This window comes from Phycodurus eques, chromosome 6 (assembly GCF_024500275.1).
Source record: "Phycodurus eques isolate BA_2022a chromosome 6, UOR_Pequ_1.1, whole genome shotgun sequence".
NCBI lineage: Eukaryota > Metazoa > Chordata > Actinopteri > Syngnathiformes > Syngnathidae > Phycodurus > Phycodurus eques.
This window is the reverse complement of record NC_084530.1, coordinates 20,247,527-20,272,514: the sequence shown is the minus strand read 5'-3', so window position 1 is coordinate 20,272,514 and position 24,988 is coordinate 20,247,527. Positions and strand designations below refer to the sequence as shown.

Below are 24,988 nucleotides of genomic sequence, written 5' to 3'. Positions count from 1 at the left end.
AGCCAGCCAGCCAGCTGCAGCCTGTGGACTCACTGAAGTGCGTGCTCGTGCCCGAACGCGACGTCAGGTGGAGGGGGCGCGTCCACGAGGACAGATGTCACATGGGAGATAGACATAATGGGCGGGAAAACACAAAGGATACAAGCTAACTGATACAATTGATCACACTACAGACGAAGAAATTATCTGAATCAGAATCATCTTTATTTGCCAAGTATGTCCAAAAAACACACAAGAAATAGTTGGAGCCGCTCTAGTACGACAACAGACAGTCAATTTACAGAACACTTGGAGACAGAAAGACATTGACAAAAAAAAAAAAAAGCAGTCACTGAGCAGTAAAGGGTTGCTTGTTATCTGGTAATGCCGGTAAAAAAAATGTTTTGACAATTGTGCAAAAAGATGCAGACTACTCTAGCACTTAGAGCAGTTCGAATGACTGATATTGCAATAGTCCGGTGCAATGACCATTGTGCAAAGGGCGCTGAGACTTCAAGGAGTGTATGCGGTTTAAAGTGACGAGTAGTGTGATCATCTGGGACAATGTTGGTTGTGCAAATGTTGCAGATACTCCTCAATCAGTGTGCAAATAGAGCAGATGCTACTCTGGCATGAGTGGCCAGTGTATGCAAATAGTGCAGCATGGCGAGACAACTACAGTGAGTGCACGAGTCATACATAATTGGCCCCACAGAAATGTGGCAACGAACTCAAGTCAAAAAATTGCCAGCATGTTGTAATGGAATTGTAGGTCAGGTGTTTAAGAAGTTGATCGCAAGAGGGAAGAAGCTGTTGGAATGTCTACTAGTTCTAGTTTGCATTGATCGGTAGCGCCTACCTGAGGGAAGGAGCTGGAAGTGCGGAGGGTCCGAGAGGATTTTGCACAGCCCTTGTCTTATTATCGAGTAAATGTATCAAATGATGGCAATTACATATATATAAGATGTTCAATTAGATCAATGAATGTTTAGCTAGTCCTATTCATTAGCTAGTTGGCTAACAATTTCACTTTCCATGTCACGGTATCATCTTAAGGTTAAGTAAGAATCCTACTTTTGAATACTTTTGTTTGTGTTGACATATTCTAAAATAATAGACCAAACTGTAGTTTTAGTTTTTTCGATATAAAATAAAATAAATAATAATAAAAAGGGACAAGACTAGAGTACCTATTGAAGCATGAAAATACGCAAATTATTGGAACATTTAAATTCAAACGGTGACGTTATAGGTCAAATTATCAATCAAATTAATCAATAACTATTTTTATAATCAATTAACCATTTAGAGACCTTTTAATGTAGTTGTCCAAATCCTCTGATTTCAGCCTCTCAGCTGTAAATATTCTGATTTCTGTAGTCCTTCATGAAAGCACTGAGATAAGATTTGCGATCTATCACAATATCAATATTTTGTCCCAGATAGATGTTAGCTAGCCCTCAGAGCTAGCTAGACTAAGGTTGAAAGAGGCGTGCTATTTTTAGACTCAAATCCTAACACAAATGCCTGGTTATTTTGTGATTCTAATCCTAATACAAATTTGAATGGTAGTTTGCAATCTTTAAACAAAATAAAAAAAATAATAATAATGAAAATCCAACAAATTGTTTTTATTTTCCCAAAGAAGTTGCACAAGTTTTTTTTTTTTTTTTACTGTACACATGACAATAAAAATCTTGAATCTTAAACATTCAAAACCATTTTAGACCCAACACTTTTTCTCCCTAAATTCTCCCTGCCCCACTACAAATATACACTTGCACATGCTAGAACCCAGCATATCATTGTATGGAAGTCTTTAGGAAAAAAATGTTTTTAATTTGAGACTATAGGGCATAAACTAGGCAAAATTACAAATATATAAAGCTTTTTCCATATATCCTTTTTTGGAGCATCACACCAGTCACAAGTATACTATAAAAAGTCAGCGGTACAAAATTGAGCAAACAAGAGACTGCTAGTTATAAATATGAGTGTCTGACGCACTAGCTTTTTAAAAACTACAGTATATGTTTTTTTCATTGTTAAATCGAAAAAAACTGTTAGCAGCTTAAAGTGGAGTGTGCTGGTCTTTCAAGATGTCCCAAAAACATTTAAGATAATGCATTTTTTTTCATATTATCTATCATATATGAACTTTTTTTATATTCCTCAATGTTTATTACATGCAACGTTTAAAAATAAGATATTTTGAAGTAAGTCATTTTTATTTTGGAGCGCTTTACATTTTTTTAATTATTATTACGTGTTCCTCAGTTAGCCCAAAAAAAAAAATAAAGATGTAGCATGAAAGGAACTCGAAGTCAAGGCACGTTACAAAAAAGTAAGTCAGTCCATTTTCGCTAGAAAAATAATAATCCATAAATCAGAACAGTGGATTATACAGCAAACAAAGAGGAACTTTTTTTAAGTAGCATTACGCTAACAGTATCACATTTGTCGAAAATTGTCATAGATGTGACTCTAAACGACACAATCGTGCCCTGTATGGTCTGTTTGTTGGGACCCAAGCGCATTGCCACGTTAGCATAGCACAGCATTAAGGCTGCGAATACAACATTCATAAAAAAACATAGCAAACACGTAGGAAAATGTTTCGATTGGTGCGTTTTAGGAGCGTTAATATTTTTCCCCTCAAGAATGGTCATTTCCTTGTTTGCGATTTCAATGCTAAGATGAGATAGCGATTGTTCGCAGACTTTCTTCATAAATTAAAAAAAAAAAAAAAAACCCCGGTCCAGTTTGCACTTTGACCCCTAAAATCGAACGATGAGTTATGTTTTGGACAGTTCATTACGACGTAGGAGCATAGCCACGTCAGCATGGAATAAAAACCGTGAATATAACAAGGGTAACGAGTTTTGCATTCACACGTTAAGATTATGCCAAATAAACAAGTAGGAACACATTTTTTTGCTGTTTAGAGAGTGTTAGGAGAACTTGGATGTTCCTTGTTTCAACTCTCAATGCTAACACTTTGCAAACTGTCAAATTGTTTACAAAGCCTTGCCAAATGGTGCTTGATGAAACAAAATTATAAGCAAACAAAGTTTAATTTTGATCTGGTCAGAAAGCGTAATTAAGTTACAGCTGCTGCTTATCTTCCATCCATCCATCCATTTTCTGAGCCGCTTATCCTCACAAGGGTCGCGGGAGTGCTGGAGCCGATCCCAGCTATCATCGGGCAGGAGGCGGGCTACAGCCTGAACTGGTTGCCAGCCAATTGCAGGGCACACATAAACAAACAACCATTTGCCCACACATTCACACCTACGGGCAATTTAGAGTCTTCAATTAACCTACCAGGCATGTTTTGGGATGTGGGAGGAAACCGGAGTGCCCGGAGAAAACCCACACAGGCATGGGGGGAACATGCAAACTCCACACAGGCGGGGCCGAGGATTGAACCCCAGTCCTCAGAACTGTGAGGCAGACGCTGTAACCAGTCGATCACCGTGCCGCCGGTGCTTATCTTAATAACTGAAATTAAAACAAGGAAACAAAGATAATTAGTTGATTGTTAAGCTTTAAGACCGTTGGCTGGAGGTGTGCGAGGCTAACTAAGTTTTGTAAGAGTGGCATTGGATGTCATCAATGTTTCACAAGGCTGTAACTTTTCTCAAACTTTCAACAGTTTAAGACTGGACAACTGTGTTATTGTGGTCAGTTCACTACAACATAAGAGCGCATAATCACGGTAGCGTCATATTGCATACTCGCTACAATTAAAATATGGCTGAGTTAGCCTTGCGTAAAGAAAATGTGTTATTTGTGAGCTTTAGGAGGGCTTGTTTCTTTTAATCTGGAATTTTTATGTTATGGTTTACAATTGTTATGCTAACTGATTGCCTTGTTAGAGTGGCGTCAAAATGTTATCAACTGCCGAAGTAACTTTGCTGTCCAAGGAGAATTCCTTTAATACTAAATGTAATGAAAAATCGATTGTTGTTTTTCTTTTTCATTAAAAAAAAAAAAAACCTTTGCTTTTTAATGGCAATTTTCCTCGAACTACCCTACTTTTATCAGTGTTTTTTAGCACTAATTTGCTTAGCATTCTTAATGAACCTTAAACTTGTGTTTGCCGCTACAGGAAGAGGCGGCCGAGGCTGTCAGAATTGCATGGAATGTTATAAATGTTTCATACTCAAAAACTATGACAAAAAGTTATTTCAATCTTGTTGTTACAACATTCATTATGCTGTTATTAAAACAACATTCATTATGCTGTTATTAAAAAAAAGGCATTTTTACAACTTCCTTAATGCGTTTACTGCAGTTTGATTAATTTGTCAAACAGCATCAAAGTGATTTTTTTTAAGGATTGTATAGCAGTGAAAATAACATTTTCAAGAATTCATTTGAGCTTTTTTTTTTTTTTTGGTTAATTGAAAAGATTGTTTTGAAAAGCCATCATTCCTGACAGGAGAGTGGGCGTGGGTGGGTCCCTGTAGTTTTCACTTGTAGGTTACATTTCCTTAGTGCTCCTCCAACCATGAAGGCTGCTCGGCGCCGGGCACTTTCAACTTGATGTGGAACTGCTGCAGAGTTTGCTCCAGCTGCTGGTGGTTGCCAGAGAAGTAGGCGGCGATGGCGTTGTGGAAGAGGATCAGCTGGTTGTGCAACACCTTCACCTAAAACAACAACAAAAAGAAGCAGTAAGTGCAGCTTTTTCTCTTAGTCCTTAAAAAAAGTGAAAATTTGCCAATGGAACGAGTATGAATTGACTTGATAAGATTGTTAAAATAAGATCTTGTATCTGTATTTTTGTCTTGCTAAAAATGTAAAAAAAAAAAAAAAAGTCAGAACTCTCTTACAATAAGTACAGTAAAATGCAGTTGTGTGCCGTGAGGGCCTTCAGATCCTTCTCTGCTGGCCTAAACACTATCAAAAGCACTGACCTACAATTACATCCATCCATCCATTTTCTGAGCCGCTTCTCCTCACTAGGGGCGCGGGCGTGCCGGAGCCTATCCCAGCTATCATCGGGCAGGAGGCGGGGTACACCCTGAACTGGTAGCCAGCCAATCGCAGGGCACATACAAACAAACAACCATTCGCACTCACATTCACACCTACGGGCAATTTAGAGTCTTCAATCAACCTACCGTGCATGTTTTTGGGATGTGGGTGGAAACCGGAGCGCCCGGAGAAAACCCACGCAGGCACGGGGAGAACATGCAAACTCCACACAGGTGGGGCCGGGGATTGAACCCTGCTCCTCAGAACTGTGAGGCAGACGCTCTTAACTAGTCGTCCACTGTGCCTCCTCCGACAATTACAACTTCATTTAATTATTTATATTTATGTGTATCATATAATAAAATTATATATATATATATATATATATATATATATATATATATATATACATACACACATGTAAAAATGTATTATTTAATTTATTTTCTTTTGTCTTCACTTCATAGCATGTCTTGGCTGCTTTGGTCAGCTTCCAGTCATGTACAGTGGCTGTACCTGTAGAATTATTATTTTTTGTTCAATAAGATTTCACCTTCGATGTGTTGCCATGGAAATTTAATCTGCCAAAGGCCTTCAGAATCCCAGGTGCTGGCGTTAGCCAGGTCAAACACGCATGCACACACTGTTGAAATTGTCTAACCAATCAGATTTTAGATTCACCACACTGTGCCTTCACAGGCTAAATCACATTGGTATTTTTCCCTATCCTGATTGGTTGAGCTGAATTTGTGCATGAGAATTGATTGTGAAATTATCTAACCAATCAGATTTTAGATTCACCACACTGTGCCTTCACAGGCTAAATCACATTGGTATTTTTCCCTATCCTCTGATTGGTTGAGCTGAATTTGTGCATGAGAATTGATTGTGAAATTGTCTAACCAATCAGATTTTAGATTCACCACACTGTGCCTTCACAGGCTAAATCACGTTGGTATTTTTCCCTATCCTCTGATTGGTTCAGCTAAATAGTCCTCTGATTGGTTGAGCTGAAATTGTGCATGAGAATTGATTTGCTGAAGAGGACAATTTTTGGACATGATGAAAAGTTCCTTTTGAAGGCCACTTTAAAAAAACAAAAACAAAACAAAAAACCTGACTTAATGGGGCTAGGTCAACCAACATATTACTGCCTGGCTTGTTTTCAACCCAGAAAAGGATTTTGGGGTGCTTTCAGAGAGAGCAGCATAGTATGAAATAGCAGACACAGGAGAAAAGAAAGGAGGTCTGCTGCGTCTCCATCAGCATCTCCGGTGAGCATGATGTATTTTATCTAAAGTTTTTGACGTTTTTCTCATGTTATTAGATAAATATTGATTGTGAACTGCTGTATCATAGTTTATACACTCCAGTTAGTGTAGAGGTTTGGAGTTGTTTGGAGGTGATGTATTGGAAGATAAAGGTTACTGTGTTTGTTGCTTTAGTAATAATGACTTTTATCCTCAAACATAGGGAACGCCTCCATCTCGTCTTTAATGCCACACATAGTTATAACACGTGTTGTGCTTTTGCACATTATTTTTGCGACGTGATGGTGTTATTAAGAGGTGGATTAGGTCACTGAAGGCCCCGTTCCCAAACTCACCCCCCGCCACTGGTAAAATATTTTCACGAGAAATAAGAAATGCACTGGGTAAGCTTTTGCGTTTTTGAAGTGTATCATCTAGGGATGTACCATATCCGATCACGTGTACTTGCGTGACAGCCACTCGTCCTCTCCGGAACATTTTGGACTTCCCAATAACATGGGAAGACAGGGTAGCTGCCCGTAATAGTATACGGCCAAACCAGAACACTTGGCATTTCTGGAAAAAAAAATGCCTGGATATCATACCTAGCCATTTTCCATAGCTTTCTTTGTTATAACCAAAATCACTGGGAATACAATTAATCTTAAGCATGTCAAATAGGACAAAGTAACATGGGAATCAATTTATTTTTTGTCACGTTCATTATATTCTTCAGGTAATATACATTTAGTGGTACCAGACATTATAATGAACAAGAAATTGAAGAAACAACGGTGGTCTAATAATTTTTTTCAAGATTGTATTTTTTAATGCGAGGTGGAAACAAGTGCAGATAATTACAGGCAGTCAAATAGTTCAGATTAAAGTTAGTGATGAGATGTGCTCATTTGTCAGATCTGAAAGTAGTAGTAGCCTTATGAAATAGAGTGGACAATAAAATACAAGGGTTTATCCTCCATATAAAATTTGGAGGCGGCCGTCTCCACCTAATTTCAGGCCACCTCTGTCTCTAAAAGCTCTGACATCATGAAAATTGTTATTATCTGCCCAGCATTGCTCTTGCTGCGTGTAATTTTTAACTGCTATTGTGGTATTACGCTGTGAGGGCAGCGCTGCACCGGAAAGAGTTGGGAGTCGCTCCTAAAACCGTCAAAGAAGAAGCGCCATGAATCAAGGACCACCAAGCTCTGGACGGTTGTTTCAAAATAATATACAAATGTCTCAAGCAAAAGCGGCCATACCACACAAGCAATTAACCCATTATTCATTTATACATTTGGGCTGTGCTTAGTTTGATGGCTTGAGAGTAAATTTGGTTATTTGAGTACAGGATTACCCGCAACCCTAGTGAGGCTAAGCGGTAAAGAAAATGGATGGATGGAGTACATTATTAATGGGACATCTTTACATAGTATTGAACAGGGTACCTGTGTACAGTGTATTAGTATAATATATGATGTAACATGTAAATCCTGCCTCAGTTTGAGCAAGGAAAACCCTTTCCCGACCTTGTTCTCCTCCAGAAACTTGAGTTTGACAGAGACGTCGTTGCGCATCCTCTCGTACTTGTCGCGGTGCATCTGGAACAGCTGCTGCGACTGCTCGATCTTGGGCAGGGTGTTGGCGTCGCGCGGACCCAAGTTCAGCTCCTCCAGATCTGTGCGGTATGCGTCGTACTCCACCCTGCCGGGGGTATGACATCGGACATCAAGTTTTAAAAGGCGTTAAGAGTCACCACACTGGCGTAGCATAACAAAAAATGCAGCTGTATTCACATTTTACCTTTTGGTGAGTGTTTAGAAGTGCTGGCAGGGCACTAATGTGAATGCTAAGCTATGCTAGGGGGTACACATTTTCACTTATTAAACAAGAAATACAATTGATATTTATTAGTTTTTGTTGAGTTTCCAGAGTGATAACAGGAGGAACCATTCCTTTTGTGAGGAATTTTACCTTGTTTACAATTTTAAAGCTAAGCTACACGAGGATATGACGAGAATAACTGTACAATTTGCATTTTAATGAACCCTAAATCAGAGAATTATACACAAAATGACATTTTTGGTCAGTTCATTAGGCCATAAGATCAACCAAGAGAGCATAGCATAAACGCTGTAAAGAAAACAAGGTCGTAATCTTTGCATTCACACTTTACAATTTATCACAGGAATATGTTCATTATATTAATATATTAGTCAGGAATATTTCATTTCCTTGTTTACAGGAACAATACTAAGCTATGCTACGTTGTGATACCGATTTTTCGCAAAACTTTTGCGTGCAAAAAAACTGGCCGATTTGAATTTCATTAACTTTAGACATAAGCTAATCTGAAGTTATGTTTTGTTTACTTCATTACGACCTAAGAGTGCAAACCACGTTAGCGGAGCATACCAAAAATGCGTACACAAACTTCTTCTGACCATGCCTCACCGGTTTTGTTTTAAGGATGAGCTAAGTCTCACAAAAATTGAGTTGTTTGTTGTTACTTTGTTTTCACAAAGTGTTGATAGTCTTGGATAGCAAAGGTCAGGTTTTGAGCACATTACCTGGCAATCTCGTATTGCTTGATGTTGATCATAGTGTCCTCGATGGTTTTGTCCACAAGGGTGTTGACGCTGTTGATGAAGAAGTTAATGGCACCCAACAGAGTCTCCCCGTTTTTGGACAAAAGCTTTTGGGTGTCAGCGTTGTAACCAAACTCCTCCTGAGGGGGGGAGAAAACTAAATAAATATAAAAATCACTTCCGATCAATGATAATGTTACCTCATTACGATTATTCAATAATGGCCTCTGCGAGCCACATATGGTCCCGTTTTTTATAAAATTAATTTATCCATCAATCCATTTTCCATACCGCTTATTCTCAGAGTTCTGGCCAATTAATTTATTGTAAATAACAAAATATTAGTAAAATTAAATGTAAAAAAATACATATAATACATTCATTAGCCAGTTGTTTAAAATAAACAATACATTTTGAATGCATGAGTAAAACATTTTCAGATGCACTTTTTTTTACGTTTTAAATAATTGGTTAATTAATTTATTTGGAATAACACCTTAGTAAGATAATCTCTAGACATTTACTTTTTTAAATAATTGGTGAATTTACTTTTTTAAATAATTGGTTAATTTATTGGAATTCAAATTGGAAAATATCCATCCATCCATTTTCTGAGCCCCTTATCGTCACAAGGGTCGGCCACCGTGCCTGAAAAATATTAGGTAAATAAAAATGTTTTCATAGGGCATCCGGTTTAACAACTGTAGCAAACAAATAATGCGACTGACTCTCTGTGGCGACCCCTGACAGGGAAAAAGCCAGGAGTCACTTTTATAACATTATCAAATATTATTCAATCAATTTTCTTTCTTTACCGCTTATCTTCACTAGGGTCGCGGGCGTGCTGGAACCTATCCCAGCTATCTTCAGGCGAGAGGCGGGGTACATCCTGAACCGGTCGTCAGCCAATCGCAGGGCTCAAATATTAGTAAAACCAACAATTTTGCATGTAGCTTTGTTTTAAATAATTATTAAAATTAAATAAATTATGAATACAATGGAGAAATAATTATTATTTCATGATTACAATACACTCATATTTAATACACACATTGTTATTTTTCTGAGCCGCTTCTCCTCACTAGGGTCGCGGGCGTGCTGGATCCTATCCCAGCTGTCATCGGGCTGGAGGCGGGGTACACCCTGAACTGGTTGCTAGCCAATCGCAGGGCACATACAAACCACCATTCGCACTCACATTCACACCTATGGGCAATTTAGAGTCTCCAATGAATGCATGTTTTTGGGATGTGGAAGGAAACCGGAGTGCCCGGAGAAAACCCACGCAAGCACGGGGAGAACATGCAAACTCCACACAGACGGGACCGGGGTTGAACCCGGGTCCTCAGAACTGTGAGGCTGACGCTCTAACCAGTCACACACACACACACACACCCAAAAAAAATAAAAAATTATATATATATGTGTGTGTGTGTGTGTATATGTGTATATATATATATATATATATATATATATATATATATATATATATATATATATATATGTATATGTACATATACATATACATATATATATATATATGTATATATATATATATATATGTGTGTGTGTGTGTGTGTGTGTGTGTGTGTGTGTGTGACCCTTGAGCACAAAGGTTTGTCCACTCCTGATCTAGATAAAGGCACTCACATGGAGTTCTGGGGTCTTGAGGCTAAGGTCTGCAAAGGCGTCGCCGAGCTGCCTCTGTGTCTGCATGATCTCCGCCAGCTGGGCGGCGAACGTCTGCGCTAGCTTAATGACGTTCTGGTACTTGCGCTTGTTCTCACGCAGCACGTCGATCTGGGCCTCTAGGTCCAGGTCCACCGTCTTTGAGCCGCGGCCCAGCTTCTCAGACAGAATCTGACGGGTGCACTGGAAAAGACGACCAGTTCAAACACCAACTAAAAAAAACACCGTCAATATCTCATTCTCTCATAATGTATGCTAATGTGGACGTAATGCAAGTTAACATCGATTTACCATAAATTGGCGTGGAGTATTGTAAGTAAACATTAATTATTTAAGATTTATTATAATTTAACAAGGATTTATCTTAAATTAAAAGGATTTATCGTAAGTTAACATGATTGTAAATTAAGAGATCTACTGTAAATTAACACATCCATCATAAATTAACTTTATTAAAGAGTAACATGATCGCAAATCAGATTTATCATAAATTAACATGGCTTTATCGTAAATTAACATGATCACAAATTAACAGTTATTATACTCTAACACAAATTCATCATAAATTATCAAGGTGTATTAATAGATACACCATAAATTAACAAGAATTGATCAGAAATTGACACTGACTCATTGTAAATGAAGAGCTTTAATGTAAGTTAACGTAAATGAATATGATTTATTATAAATTAACATGACTCAAAGATTTATCATAAATTAACCAGCATTTATGATAAATTAACATGATGCATCCTAAATTAACAGATTTAGCATAACTTAACAGTTACCATAAGTTAACATGAATTTGTCAGAAGTTAATTTATCCTAAAATAACATGGATTTATTAAAAAATTAACATGATTTATTGCCTGTTAATGTTAATCGTAAATTAACAAATCTATCTTAAATTAACAAGAATTTATTGCAAGTTAACATGGACTAATGGCAGTGACATTTGCTTGATTACGTTTTATGTAATTTATTTTAAACTAACATGCTAGTAAAGTTGCTAAATTACACTTTATTCAACCCACTGCCCCCCCCCCACCCCAAAAAAAAAATCATTAAAGATGGAAGTACCATTATGACAAAATTACAATGAAAAATAAAGAATGATGCATAGACAAAATTACTTTGTAGGTGTTGATGCTCCACTTTCTCACAAGGTCCAATTTCTCCATGGCTGGATTCTTGTGGTCTTCTGACAGGACCAATGCTCCACTCGATGGCTGTGTTTTTGTAGCATCTGTACAAGTAATGAGAATTATTCACTTCGTGAGTGAAAATCAGCGCTTCAGTGACGGCTAAATGCTACATCGAGGGAGGTAGAGGGTGCTGGTGAACAAGTACAATTAGTCAACTAGCAATAGTAACACTCCCAATCAAAAGCAATAACATACAGAGCCCTGAAACTGATATTATGCAACTTTAAAAATTTAATGATTTGGGGGGCGTTGCTTTAAATTACCGCAATTTCTCGTGTATAATGCGCACCCATGTATAATACGCACCCCCAAAGTTGACCTCAAAATTCTGGAAAACCCTTCTACCCATGTATAATGCATTTTTACAATGCATGATTTTGCTTCTACCCATATGATCAAAACATTAAGTATTATATACAATACAATACATAGAATACAAATTCTGCCAGGGTATGTAAACTTACGAGCACAACTGTACATATATGCAGTCAAATGTGCTCCTGTCATCTTGGAATGAAAGTGTAGGCTTCACCTTTTTCACAACCCCGAGGTGGCGTAATAGAATGAAAGTGTACACCTTTCTCATAACCTCTAGGTGGCGGTGGCATATTGGAATGAATGTGTACAGCCTTTTCATAACGTCCAGATGGGGGCATACATTTATAAAATGTTAAAGTGTTTTCCATTTCCCCCTATACCAATGTATAATGCACACTATTTAAAAAATGTGCATTATACACGAGAAATTACGACAAATCGCTTACCAATATAATGGGTAACCGTTTCCACAAATTCCAACGTAGCCTCAGAATTTTACCTAATGCTAACTTCGGCATCCCGAATACTGTACATTTTGTTGACATTTGCTTGCTGATAACTTCAGTAAACTCTTTTAGATCCTCCCTCAGGTAGGCGCTATCGAACAATGCTAACTAAAACCAGCAGACATTCCAACCGCTTCTTCCCTCTTGCCATTAAATTGCGAGAGGCTAAGTGACTCTCCGTAGTGTGTTTTTATGTCTCAAAGTATTTACTGCCAAAATGGCTGTTTGTCATACTGGAGCATCTCCAACTACCAGAAACAAATTCCTTGTGTGTTTTTGACATACTTGGCAATAAAGAGGATTCAGATTCTGTGGTGACGTTTTCTTATCATCTTAACTTCTGTCACATTTGCTTGCCAACGTCCGTAAGCTTCTTTAACCTTGGTAACGTTTCCTTGCCAATTTTGGTAAACTTCAGTGACTTTTGCTTACTGACTTCAGCAAACTTCAGTGACATTTGCTTGCCAATTTAGGTAAACGTATGTGACGTTTGCTTGCCAACTTTAGTAAACTTTATATCATTTTTCTCATCAAATTTAGAAACTTCTAGGAAGTTTCCTTGCCAACGTTGACAACTTCGATATTTACTTGCCAACTTCAGAAACTTAAGTGACCTTTGCTTGCTGAGTTCAATGACTTTGTGACGATCGCTTGCTAAACTTTGATGATGTTTGCTTGCCAAATTGAGATTTTGGTGCTTTGCTTGCCAACTTCAGTAACTCTGGTGATGATTACTTGCCAGAATTTGGTGATGATTGCTTTGTAAACGTTCGTGACTTCGGTGACATTTGTGTGCCAGTACCAGTGCCATTTGCTCACAGACTTCAGTGACGTTTTCTTGCTAAATTTTGTTGACGTTAGCTTGCTGACTTTGGCAACTATTTGCTCACATATTTTGGAGAAGCTAAGGCTGAATTAAATAGCTTACCACTACATTTGAATAAATATGGTACAACACCAATTAGCGCACAAATAACGTTATATCTTGTGAGCATTGGAGACCTAAAGTTAGCTAATATTAACTTTAAAAACAAAAACATTATCTTACAGTTTTCAGTTCACTTTCCAATTAAACAGCCGGTGATGTATTTCAGACTTTCTTGAATTTAATACAGTTTGACAGTTTCAGAGCTCTCATTTTGCGAGGACAAATTCTGCAAGCGGGAAAACCTCCTGGCACCAACATGTAAATTGTTAATCCAAGTTGCACTCATGCAAAGTCATCTAAAGGTTTAGATCATAAAGAGTGGCCGGTGCCCATTATTTACAAAGTAAATTATCAATAAAGCCCACACTTGTTGCAAAGGGTAGTGAGCCATTAACATTGATAGAGAAAGTGAGTCGGAATGGAGCGAAAGCCTGTGGGAACAAAGACAGCGGGTAAGAAAAGCAAGAAAGGTACATGAGCGTAGCGTGCGATTAGTTTGCTTTTCTATTCTTGGCCCGTCACCGTGGGTACCTGTCTCCGCCTGGCTCTCGCTGGAGGAGCGTACCAGGCGGCTAGCGACCGCCGAGCTGGGCGCAAAGGGCGCCACAGGTGACGCGGGGAGGCTCGACGACCCTGGGAGATAGTAACAATTAATTTAAATTTTTGCATCATCAGGAGTTACTCACAGATTTCCCCTGTTGTTTCCTTCTAATTACGATGACAGCCACTAAACAAAAGCCTACATGTGACTGGTGTCCAAAACATGGAAACAAGCCATGGCAACATGCATCACCCATTCGCAGAGAGATTCAAATTTGCATTTCTAACAGGAGGATGAAAAGCAAAGTAGGGCTTCAGTGTAAAGATGAGAGGAGGCTCATTAAATTCAAACGACATCTTTAGAAATAGACACGCAACACGTGGAAATGGAAAAATTATTAAAAAAATGGCTTGTTGTGAAGGTCCTTATTGATTCCTACTAAGACAACGTTCATCCAAATGCATTACCTTTAGACGGGCCTGATTGAATGATGCCTTCTGTCGTTGCTGTATAGTTGCCGGAGGGTACACAGGACTCAGAAAGGTCTGCGCTCGCCGGCCCCCCAGGGTAAGAGTCCTGTGACAGAACATTAAAACATGAGGTAAATTATTAAGTGTGTGGTTGTAAAAGACCACACTGTATCCTAATGGAGTTCCTCCAGTCATTTATGATAATGTAAGTGTGGCATAAAGGCTTCTTTATACTCGCACGGGCGGCAACCACGCTGACGTCACTGCGGCTATCCCGCGTGCAGTCCACGTGCGCTGTTTTCAAAATGTGCTGCAGTTCTCCTCCAAGTCGGGGGTGTTGCTACAGCTGATATTATCTGACATCACAGGGTTGAGTTTCCTCTGAATTTTATGGCATTTCCGGTAGACATTTTTACTTTCCATTCCGGAACAAGGAACAAAGCAACAACAATGGCGATCGTGGAACAGTTCCTGCTAGAACAAATGGACCTAGATGACACGTTTAATTATGCTGCAAAATCGATCAAGAAATCGGCGGTGTATGTGGAACCAAGGGGAGCACTGAGTACGTCATCACAGCATGTGACTAAAACGGACCAATCACGAGAGATGATCTCCACGGCGTTCTACGCGCAGCAAAAATTTTTGCTGTGTGCGCGTCAAGTGACACATAGGGGCCGGTCGGCCCAATGAGTCGGTCACGTGATGCAATGTGCGCGCTGTCGGCCCCGCGAGCACGGAAATATAAAGAGCCCTTAATAGTTGCCAACCAGATTCAAATAAACATCTTCAGAAGCAGTATTAGTGATGGTAGAAGAAGAAGCAGTAGTGGTAGTAGTATTAGTAGTAGTAATAGTTGAAGCGGAAGTAAAAGTAGTAGTAGGTGAGGTAGTAGTAGTAGAAGTAGCACAAGTAGAGAAAAAAATAGTCGTAGAAGAAATAGTAGAAGTAGCTGTACAATTAGTAGTAGCTGTAGTAGAATAGTAATACAAGTAGTATTAGTAGTCGTAGAGGCAGTAGTAGTGGTGGTGGTAGTGGTAGTAGAAGAAGTAAGAATAGAAGTACTGTAGTAGCAGAGTCTGAGAAGAAATAGTGGAAGAAAAAGTAGTAGCTGTAGTATAATAGTAATTCTAGCAGTAGTAGTAGTAGTAGTAGTCTGAGAAGCAAGAGTTGTGGTAGAAGTAGAACCAGTAGTGATAGTAGTAATAGCCTAAGTAGTAGTACAGGTGGTAATAATACAAGTAGTAGCTGTACTACTTGTAGTGGCGATAGAAGTAGAACCAGTAGTAGTAATAGTAGAAATAGTAGCAATTATAAAAGCAGTAGTATTTGTAGTAGTACTAGCAGCAGAAACAGTAGTGGAAGAAATAGAAATATTAGTAGTAGAAGTAATCTTAAGTAGAATTGTCATAGAAGTAGTAGTAGTGGTGGTGCAAGTAATAGTAATACCAATAGTAGAATTGTCGTAGCAGTAGTACAAGTAGCAGTAGTACTAATAGTATAAGCAGTAGTAGTATGAAGAAGTAGTAGAAGAGGTAGCAGAAGTAGTCATAGAAGAAATAGTAGTAGAAGAGGTAGTAGCAGCAGCTGTAGAAGTAGTAGTAGCTGTAAGAGAATAAGTAGTAGTAGCAGCAGTGGGAGTAGTAATACTAATGGTAGTGGTTTGAGGCCTCACCCTGCAGAACACATTCTCCGGGCTCTGATCCAGGTCTCCGTTGCTGGTGACTGCGATCTCAGCGGCCGAGCTCCTCTGGGATTCCTCAGTCATGGCGTCCTCCTGTGATGAGGAGGACATGATCCCGTTCTTGTTACTTACAACATCTCGAGGGGAATCAGGAGGACTTTTGACGAACGTTGGGTGTGGGCTGCCACCTTGTGGACGTTGGTTATGAGCAGGGTTCAACTATTTTAATGCATGCTAACCAATGGTCTCCATCAGATATGACATCACGGTTTTCCATTAGTGTTTGATTAGAAGACATGCCGAGTTTCAGGTATAAATTAGACAACCCAAACCTTGAACAAAAGTTAAGGCTTTATTGCTGCCTTCCACTTGTTGACATTCGATATGATATGGTGACGCTGTCAATGTTAATTAACTGGTTATCAGTAGTCAAAAACTCATTCATGGGCCTAGTACGTGCAAAAATAGCTTCATTTTAAAATGTGTAATCGTCACTACCATTATACAGTCAACACCCGCAATTCGTGGGGGAGAAGGACTAAGTCCTGTCATGAATATCGCTAAAAAGCCTAATGCCTATATTAATCGTTTAACCGTAAGCACACAAAATATAAACCCAAAATACTTGGTCATTGCAAACTCATTTTAAATTACCCCTAAAAATAAGTGGCTTACAGAGGATTTTATTTTGAAAAAACAATGCACAGGAGGCGCACATGTAAGTGCACAGGGCAAAGACTCTCCGTCCATTCCTCAAACAACCCAGGCTAAACTGAGGTCCACCCTGACATAAAAAGATAGTCTCTCAGTCGAGATGCATCACTTCAACATACTTCCTTGACACAAATTACTACTTTTCTATTAGCCATGACTTTGGTGCAATCTTACAGCAATATAGAAAGAGCACCAAAACAGATCATTTGAATTTGTGAATAGCGAACCATGAATAGGCAGGGATTCATGTGTATATTTTGTTGGAATGAACGTTAGAGATTAAGCTGCCAGATACCCCAAACACGAAGAAACATATGGAGACGGTGGAGGAGGCATTAAGAATATTCTTAGCATAGCAGGTGGGAGTGGTCTCTGGAACTTATTGGTTTTGAATCACAACACTGCCCCTATGGTTTCCAATGATACTGCAACATTTGGTCTGCAAGATTCCAAGACGTGTACAAAAATACATAAGAAATGAATGCAGAATACACACAAAATACTCTGCACCTATCTGGTTCACTATGGACCGTTTTGGTCTGTATCTGCAAGTACAGATGTTCTACCTTGTCAATGATAGATTACTATGGACAGGCCAATGTGGCACCCTAGGCAAGATCTTATAGCACCCCATGACCTTGCCGTGTGTTTTGGATCATAAGGAGAGCCTTTCGTTCTCCATACTTTGGCCTTTCCATCACTTTAGTAGAGGTTAATCTTGGTCTCATCAGTCCATAAAACTTTGTTCCAAAACTTTTGTGGCTCATCTCTGTACTTCTTTGCAAAATCCAATCTGGCCTTGCGATTCTTTTTGCTGATGAGTGGTTTGCATCTTGTGGTGTGGTATGGTATGGTAATTTTTTCTCTCAGTCTTCTTTGAACAGTGGATTGTGATACCTTCACCCCTGCCCTGTGAAGGTTGGCAGTGATGTCACTGACTGTTGTCTTTGTGTTTCTTCACAGCTCTCACAATGTTTCTGTCATCAACCGCAGTTGATACCCCTTGCCCGACATGTTCGATGTCTGCTGCTCAGTACACCAGTAGTTTCTTTCTTTTTCAGGACATTCCATTTTGTATTGACTATGCCCAATGTTTGTACAATAGCTCTGATTGATTTTCCCTCTTCTCTCAGCTTCAAAATGGTTTGCTTCTCTCCCATAGTCAACAATCTGGTCTTTATCTTCGCTTAACAGAAAATGCAGTTTTCACAGGTGAAACCCACACCCAAAAACAAGCACTATGTAATGTTTAAGCAATTAATCTAGAAGGCAGCACCTAAGCAACTAGAAACACCCATCAGTCACATGTTCCATTACTTTTGTTCACTTGAAAAGTGTGGGGGTTCAAACAAAAAGGTGCTCTGTCCTGAGTTGTTTAACACATCTAGATGTAAATACCATGAAATAAAAGCTGGAATTCTAAATTTTTGTCTCATATTCATCTTTTGATCTGAAACCCAAATGTTTTCAGCAGACAACAAAAACAAAGGAATTGACCTTGCCTTTCCAATACATTTGGAGGGGACTGCTAATTGGATCACAGGAAAGCCCATTTGACCAACCACAAAATAAAACCAAAGTTCACGACTCCAAAGCGATAAAACCGTTGCCCCGTCCCGCAAACACTTTTGAGTGGAGTGTCATGTGACCAATGCATAAATACTTAAAGGGCCATCTGATGCCAGCACCCCGGCGTGCGGCAGAAAAAGAAGCTCCAACAGTTTAGCTCGTCAAACCGCCAGCAGGAGATAAGATGACCTTGTACAACATAATCCTCTCAGGTGCACAGTTTTACCTGGCCACCACACGCATGCTTTAGATTGTAATAAACTCAGTTAAGCAGCAGTGTATTATTTACTCAAACAATGTGCTAATATATTGGTATTGAAATAAAGAAATGGCAATGGATTCAGTGAAATATCATCAAACTGCGGGTTATCAGGCTCTATTAATGCTGACAAAAAAATATATATTGTGGGAGAAGTTGGTATCTATTTTGTCAATAGTGCTAAATTTAATGGATCTAGACTGTTATTTTATCCAGATATCCCAAAGTAACGCAGGCACATATTTTTCCACAAACTGAGGGCAAACAGCAGATAGCCCAATTATTTCAATGGCAGTACTTTGGGCCTAAAAGGTCTGTGGACGCACTGAAACAGGAAGTAGCTTTTCTTCAGCAATTTTTAATGACCTAGTAGAGAGAAAATGGTATTAAAACTAGAACAATATTGTGACCAAAATGATTACTTTTATGTTGTCACAATATTTGCAAAAAAATAAAATAAAAATAAAAAAATATCACCAACAGGTTTTATTTGAATACAACCAAATATAAAATCAGCAATCAATGAGGAATATTAATTGATAGCATGCTAAACAAAAGACATCCTGTAATTTCTCGTGCAATTTTCCCCCCGAAAAAAATCTTCAAAAGTCAATAGTGCGTATCGTACGTAAGTATAATGTTCGATGATTCCTTCACACTAAAATGAGTTATGAGTAGATACGTGTTTTACAGAAGCTATCAATTTGTTTTAAAACTTGTGATTAATAAATTGACATCATATTTAGGTTCACAATTAAAACATTATATATACCCCTATATTGTGTGCTTTGAGACTGTGATGCACCCTCATGTTGAGATTTGACACTGCAGCTTTACGGAGGTATTTTCCACCTCCCACGTGACCATTAACACATCAGTGGCTTGCACATTGTACTGAACGCTAGAGAGGTTATGTGCCCGGATAACATTCACTTATGGTGCAAAATCTAAAAAAAAAAAAACAAATAGCTGCGACACAACAAAATCTGCAGAGGGCAGATAAACACACATAAGATCTAATAACATTCACCTTATTACAACTATTTATGGTATTTGGGGACTAATTGACATAAAACAACATTTTAGCAACTATACAACGACGCTGGGCACACTGGGAACTCTTCTGATAGAGTCGCCATGTTTTAATGATGACATCATTGTTGACATAATCGTGGACACTTGCTGTCAGAGGATGTCCCACCGTGCCTTGTGCCATTGTGTAGTTGTTAAAATGCTGTTTTAAATCAGTTAGTCCCCTAATCCCCTAAATCGTTGTAATAATGTGAATGCTAATCGACCTTGTGTGTGGCTATTCCACCTCTGGCAGCTTTATTTGTGTCTTAACTATTTTATTATTATCTTGCACCAGGAGTGAACATGTTACCTGGGCACATGAGCTCTCTAGCTTTGAATACATTGTGCAAGTTGGCTGTTATGCCAATGGTCATGTGGGAAATGGAAAATACCTCCGCAAAGCTGCAGTGTTAAAATTAAACACTAGGATCCGCCACAGTAACATACATTACTAAAGAACTACATTAGTACATAAACCTTAGTATTAATAATAATACTGATCTGATAATAATACTGATTGGAAAAGAAATTTAGGAGGGCATTACCACTAACATTCATTGCATATAAATGTATCAAAGTATAGAATGTCATGGGTGCGCATTATATATATATAGGAAGAAGGGTTTTCCTGATCTTTGACTCAATTTTGGGGGTGCACATTATACTTGAGAGCGTATTATCCATGAGAAATTGCGGTATTAGAGAAAGCTAAGTGGGCAATAAAGTATTGCATCTTCACATAAGTTCTACGTACAAGACATCAGCTCAAACCACAACAATGAGCTGCTTGTTTACTCTGCGCGTTACTTAAGAAAAAAATCTTGCCATCACATTGAAGGCAACGATACGGACACGCCTTATCCCGCCAGCTATTAACTACATTGCACTAGGGGGAAACTTGATGAAGGCAAATTGGTAGAGAGAATTGAGTGCTTAAGAATGTGCAGTTTAGGACTCCAAATCTGGCTTGTTCAACAGACCACAACTGATGATATACGAAATAACAGACAATTCATACACACTGTGAAGAGCTTTGGGGAACCATTGTAAAAATAGGGCATTAAATTAATGTGTTCCCCCCCACACACACACACACACACAAAGCCTTACCACAGAACAGCAACATTTAAACCAGATCTACCGCTAACACCCCAAGCAACACGACGACACACAAAGCTAGAAGTTCTTTAAGATCAAATCACTTCACACAAGCCAATCTAAGAGGAGAGTTATTAATGAATCACAGGGAAGAAGAGAGACCACCACCGCAAACCAGCAACAGGAAGCACTAAAAGGAGGCAGACTGCCCACAAGTGAAGGTAAACGTCACCTTTGTCTGAGTGCCATCATCTCCACATTCGTCTGCAGGGTCCACAGTCTGGTGTTCACCATTTTCTACACTGAGAGCCTCATCTCCACCCTGGTCAACATCCTCGCTGCTGCTTACTGACTTATCCTCGGCACTGTCTATAGCAATGTCATACAGCAGATCGTTCCCTGACGCACTATCGCTACGATCTACGTTTGGAGACGATGCCAGCGGTGGTGACAGATCACCAATGTGTGGATTCTCCTCGGCTTCCATGCGAGGGTCCTCAGCTGAGGTCTTGCCTGATTCGGTGTCAAGACTACCCTCAGACATACCTGGAAACAGACAGGCAGGAGGTGATGAACTGGCCCTTGAGGTACAAGATCATACCAAACTAGGCTTAAAGACCCTGTGAAGGAAACAAACTTGTTTCCAAAAATACATAATACATGTTTGAAGATATTTGCTCAAAACAGGTGCAAAGACTGATAACTATGTCGTACTTATTTGTGGACCTATAGCGTTAAACTGTTTTTCACCATTTCAGTTTTCCTGAGTCTTCTGGGCCTCGCTAAAACAGTGCAGTGACACAACTTGGCATCGGGCAAAAGTCCTTCGAGCGCCTTTGTTCGCATCTGTGGTTATCCGGCGCAACTGCGACTTACTTAGTTATTACTACTAGGCCCAAGCCTGTTAGCTCACAAGCTAGCTAATGGATAGTGCCTCTCGTCTCACGTGGAATGCCCTGAACGACCCGGTGGGATGTAATCCAGCCACTAGAGGCTTAAAGTGGATATAGTTTCAAGGCTCAAATATGTAGGGATGCGTAGGCATAAGATACTGTAAATGCTAGATGAAGTAGCATCCATTTTTCAGGTTATCGAATTAGTGTGTGATTGACAGTTGAGCAGGGCGTGGTTTCCCACAATGGCTAGATTCTTCATGATTTGTAAGCCTTATTTTATATACTTTGCACATTTTCTAATCATTCAAATTTGGCAGTCTTCTCTGTGGTGAGTCAAATTAATAAGATACGTTTACTTTCACTTTACAGGGACTTCAAAGTCCTTTGTGTAACGATCAGGGTAAGGCTCTGCGATAAATCGAATCCAAAGTGTTCTGTAAATTGACTGTCTGTTGTACTAGAGCGGCTCCAACTACCGGAGACAAAATCCTTGTGTGTTTTGGAAATACTTGGCAAATAAAGATGATTCTGATATCAGTTAATTTGAATTTATCTGGACAATTTTTTAAAATAGCTTTTCTTAGCTGCTTCCATTGCTAAACACATCCCCACTGATGTATTTATTAAGAAGTAACCATTTTCACATCTGTAAAGAAAAAAATATGTATTATTTCTGTGTAAATTGATGCAAGTGAATGCAAGGAGAAAAAAAATGAAAAAAAGCTTGAGAAGAAAAGAAAAAAATATGTATTATTTCTGTGTAAATTGATGCAAGTGAATGCAAGGATTTCAAAGTCCACTAAGTGGGGGAAAAAAAACAAGTGATTTATTTTTAGGTTTTTAAGAGGAATTTAGGTTGCCAAACATCAGTATAGTTAGTATATATATATAAACAGTATATATTGTATGTCTTTGGGGACATCAATCTGATTGTCACTAGTCACTACTAGTCACTTTAAACTGCATACATTCCTTGAAGTCTCGGCGCCCTTTGCACAATGGTCATTGCACCGGACTATTGCCCAGTCATTCAAACTGCTCTAAGTGCTAGAGGACTCTGCATCTTTTTGCACAATTGTCAAAAAAACAAACAAAAAACAAAAAACAAAAACTGTTTTTGTACCGGCATTACCAGATAAATAGCAACCCTTTATTGCTCAGTGACTGTTTTTGTCAATGTTTTTATGTCTCAAAAGTGTTCTCTGTTGTGTCTGTTGTCGTACTTGAGCGGCTCCAACTACCGGAGACAAATTCCTTGTGTGTTTTTTGGACATGCTTGGCAAATAAAGATGATTCTGATGATTATGGTTCTCGTCGCTACGCTAACACAACATTGCAAAAAGTTCAAATTGTGGTTCTATGGTCGTCATCACAGAAAAGCAAGTTAGACGCCGTCTTACAATGCTGAAGTCTCACGTGCTTGAGATAAACTGGGGTTTGCGTGCTGCCTGAATTGCTCTGAAATGCTCTGAACCTGGACATCAAATTTTGGAGGTTTTGACAATACACTGTTCCCCCACTATATTACCGTTAATCTATTGCGGATTCAGTGCACTGGAGATTTTTTTTTTCATATTCACATTGCGCACAATTCTCCATACCGTTGGATTTTTAGTATATGCTATAATTCTTTTGTGATAAAATAAATGCTTCCTAGCCTAAAGCAAAACTGAAAAACAATGAATGAAAACACATATTACAAGGAATAAAATGTACACAGTGTATGGGAACTACTGTGAGTTACTGTAGAGTTTAAAAGGTGTTTAAGAGTATGTTTTTATATAAAGAGTATGGTAGAGGTTAATAAGAGTTTGGAAGATTAATAAGAGTCTGGGGAGGTTCATAAATAATCTAAAAAAATATATATGGTCGCTACTTGACAGACTTCACCTGTTGCGGGTGGTCTGGAACCTAACCCCTGCTACAAAGGAGGGATTACTGTAAAGGTAATGGTGGAGATAATGTCACATTTTGTGAGGATGGAACACTATGCCAAAAATGTATTTTCCGGGTTGCATTGCTAAAGTGAAAGAGCAAAACAGTAAAAACGACAATAAATCAAATGTTTTGTGGTCGTTAAGTCAAATGCTAATTAGTCATGTTGTTTTGATGCTATAGTCGTGATTTCTCACGAGCTATGCTGAGGTTTGTATGGCGACAGGACTATTGTGCGACTTTAAGATGCTATTTTTCTCAAAAAATGTGGATCGAATTTCAAATTGCACGACTTGGACATACGATTTTGGAAGTTTTTTTACTTTTACAATGCATGACAGGCATACAAAGTGGAAAATGTTTCACATTTTGTCGGAAGGAAGTCTTCAAAATGCATTTACCTGCCTGCTGCAATTAAAAAACAAATAAAAACCAGGACAGCAAATCAAAAGTTTTATGGCTAGATTGTGAAGTTTTCCTTCGATTGAAGTATATTTTGAAACGAAGTGTGGACACCAACTTCCTGGCTTGGATTTCAAAGTACAATAATTGTAATACAAAATATAATTTAAGTGACCTTTTTAATACTTATTTTCATTCATGTTTGCCACACGTCACAATGTGGAGCTGTTTAGCTTTCACGTGGAAAGAGAAATTTGACAACATAAAATGTCGTCTGTTAACGTGAACAGCCATGTAGAAATATTACCATAAGTCGAATATATTACTTTAAATACATGTTAATAATAATAATAATAATTACCACACTGTAGTCCGTGAGCTTTTCTTTACAACCGTTCACCGACGTTGAAGTTGCTTGCTAGCTAAGCTAACTGGGTAGCTAGCGAGCTAACTAAAAGCTAACCCAAACTACCCTAAAAATCACCCGTTTGAACCGAAAAGCACCCTAAATGTGACTTGTGTGTCGTTCCCCCATTTCGCCACATAAGCGACCACACGTCACAAGGGAACAAATGAGTGTGTGTGGGAGTGCGGGATTTATATAAAAAAAATAAAAAAAAGACCAAGAAGAAGTAGTTAACCGTACCGTACCTGTCTACGGCCGTCGTGGCTAACTAGCAGACTGTCGTAAAGTCCTAAACCGTGTGTCCTTGGGGAACAGCAGCCTGATTCTTTTAACGCAATGAATACAAGTAACTTAATGTAAAAAGCGGTGGACGTGTTCCTGCTAGTGGATCAGACTTGGACTTCGGACCCCGGAAAAAGTGATCAACCACAAAGGGCTCCCGGTAGACCAATTGTTGCATGCGCTCTCCCCCTGCTGTTAAAAGCCACAGCTTGCAA

The 24,988-nt window shown here is 38.8% G+C and overlaps 1 protein-coding gene across 5 annotated transcripts; it reads right to left on the bottom strand.

The window, feature by feature from the left end:
• Positions 1-1,300: 1,300 nt before the first annotated feature.
• On the bottom strand, positions 1,301-24,955 carry arfip1 (ADP-ribosylation factor interacting protein 1 (arfaptin 1)). 5 transcript variants are annotated; one of them, XM_061679520.1, is made up of 10 exons: positions 24,447-24,713; positions 21,085-21,398; positions 16,130-16,231; positions 14,452-14,560; positions 13,975-14,076; positions 11,620-11,732; positions 10,448-10,669; positions 8,780-8,937; positions 7,739-7,913; positions 1,301-4,631 (listed from the first exon to the last, which is right to left on the bottom strand). In XM_061679520.1, the coding sequence occupies exons 2-10, from the start codon at positions 21,394-21,396 to the stop codon at positions 4,476-4,478; spliced, it is 1,449 nt and encodes a 482-aa protein (XP_061535504.1). In that variant the 5' UTR covers positions 21,397-21,398; positions 24,447-24,713; the 3' UTR covers positions 1,301-4,475. The 5 variants fall into 5 exon arrangements, with proteins under 5 accessions (XP_061535504.1, XP_061535506.1, XP_061535507.1 ...); XM_061679519.1 differs by lacking the exon at positions 24,447-24,713 and adding an exon at positions 24,737-24,955 and having other exon boundaries at positions 1,302-4,631; XM_061679522.1 differs by lacking the exons at positions 21,085-21,398; positions 24,447-24,713 and adding an exon at positions 24,737-24,955.
• Positions 24,956-24,988: the final 33 nt, after the last annotated feature.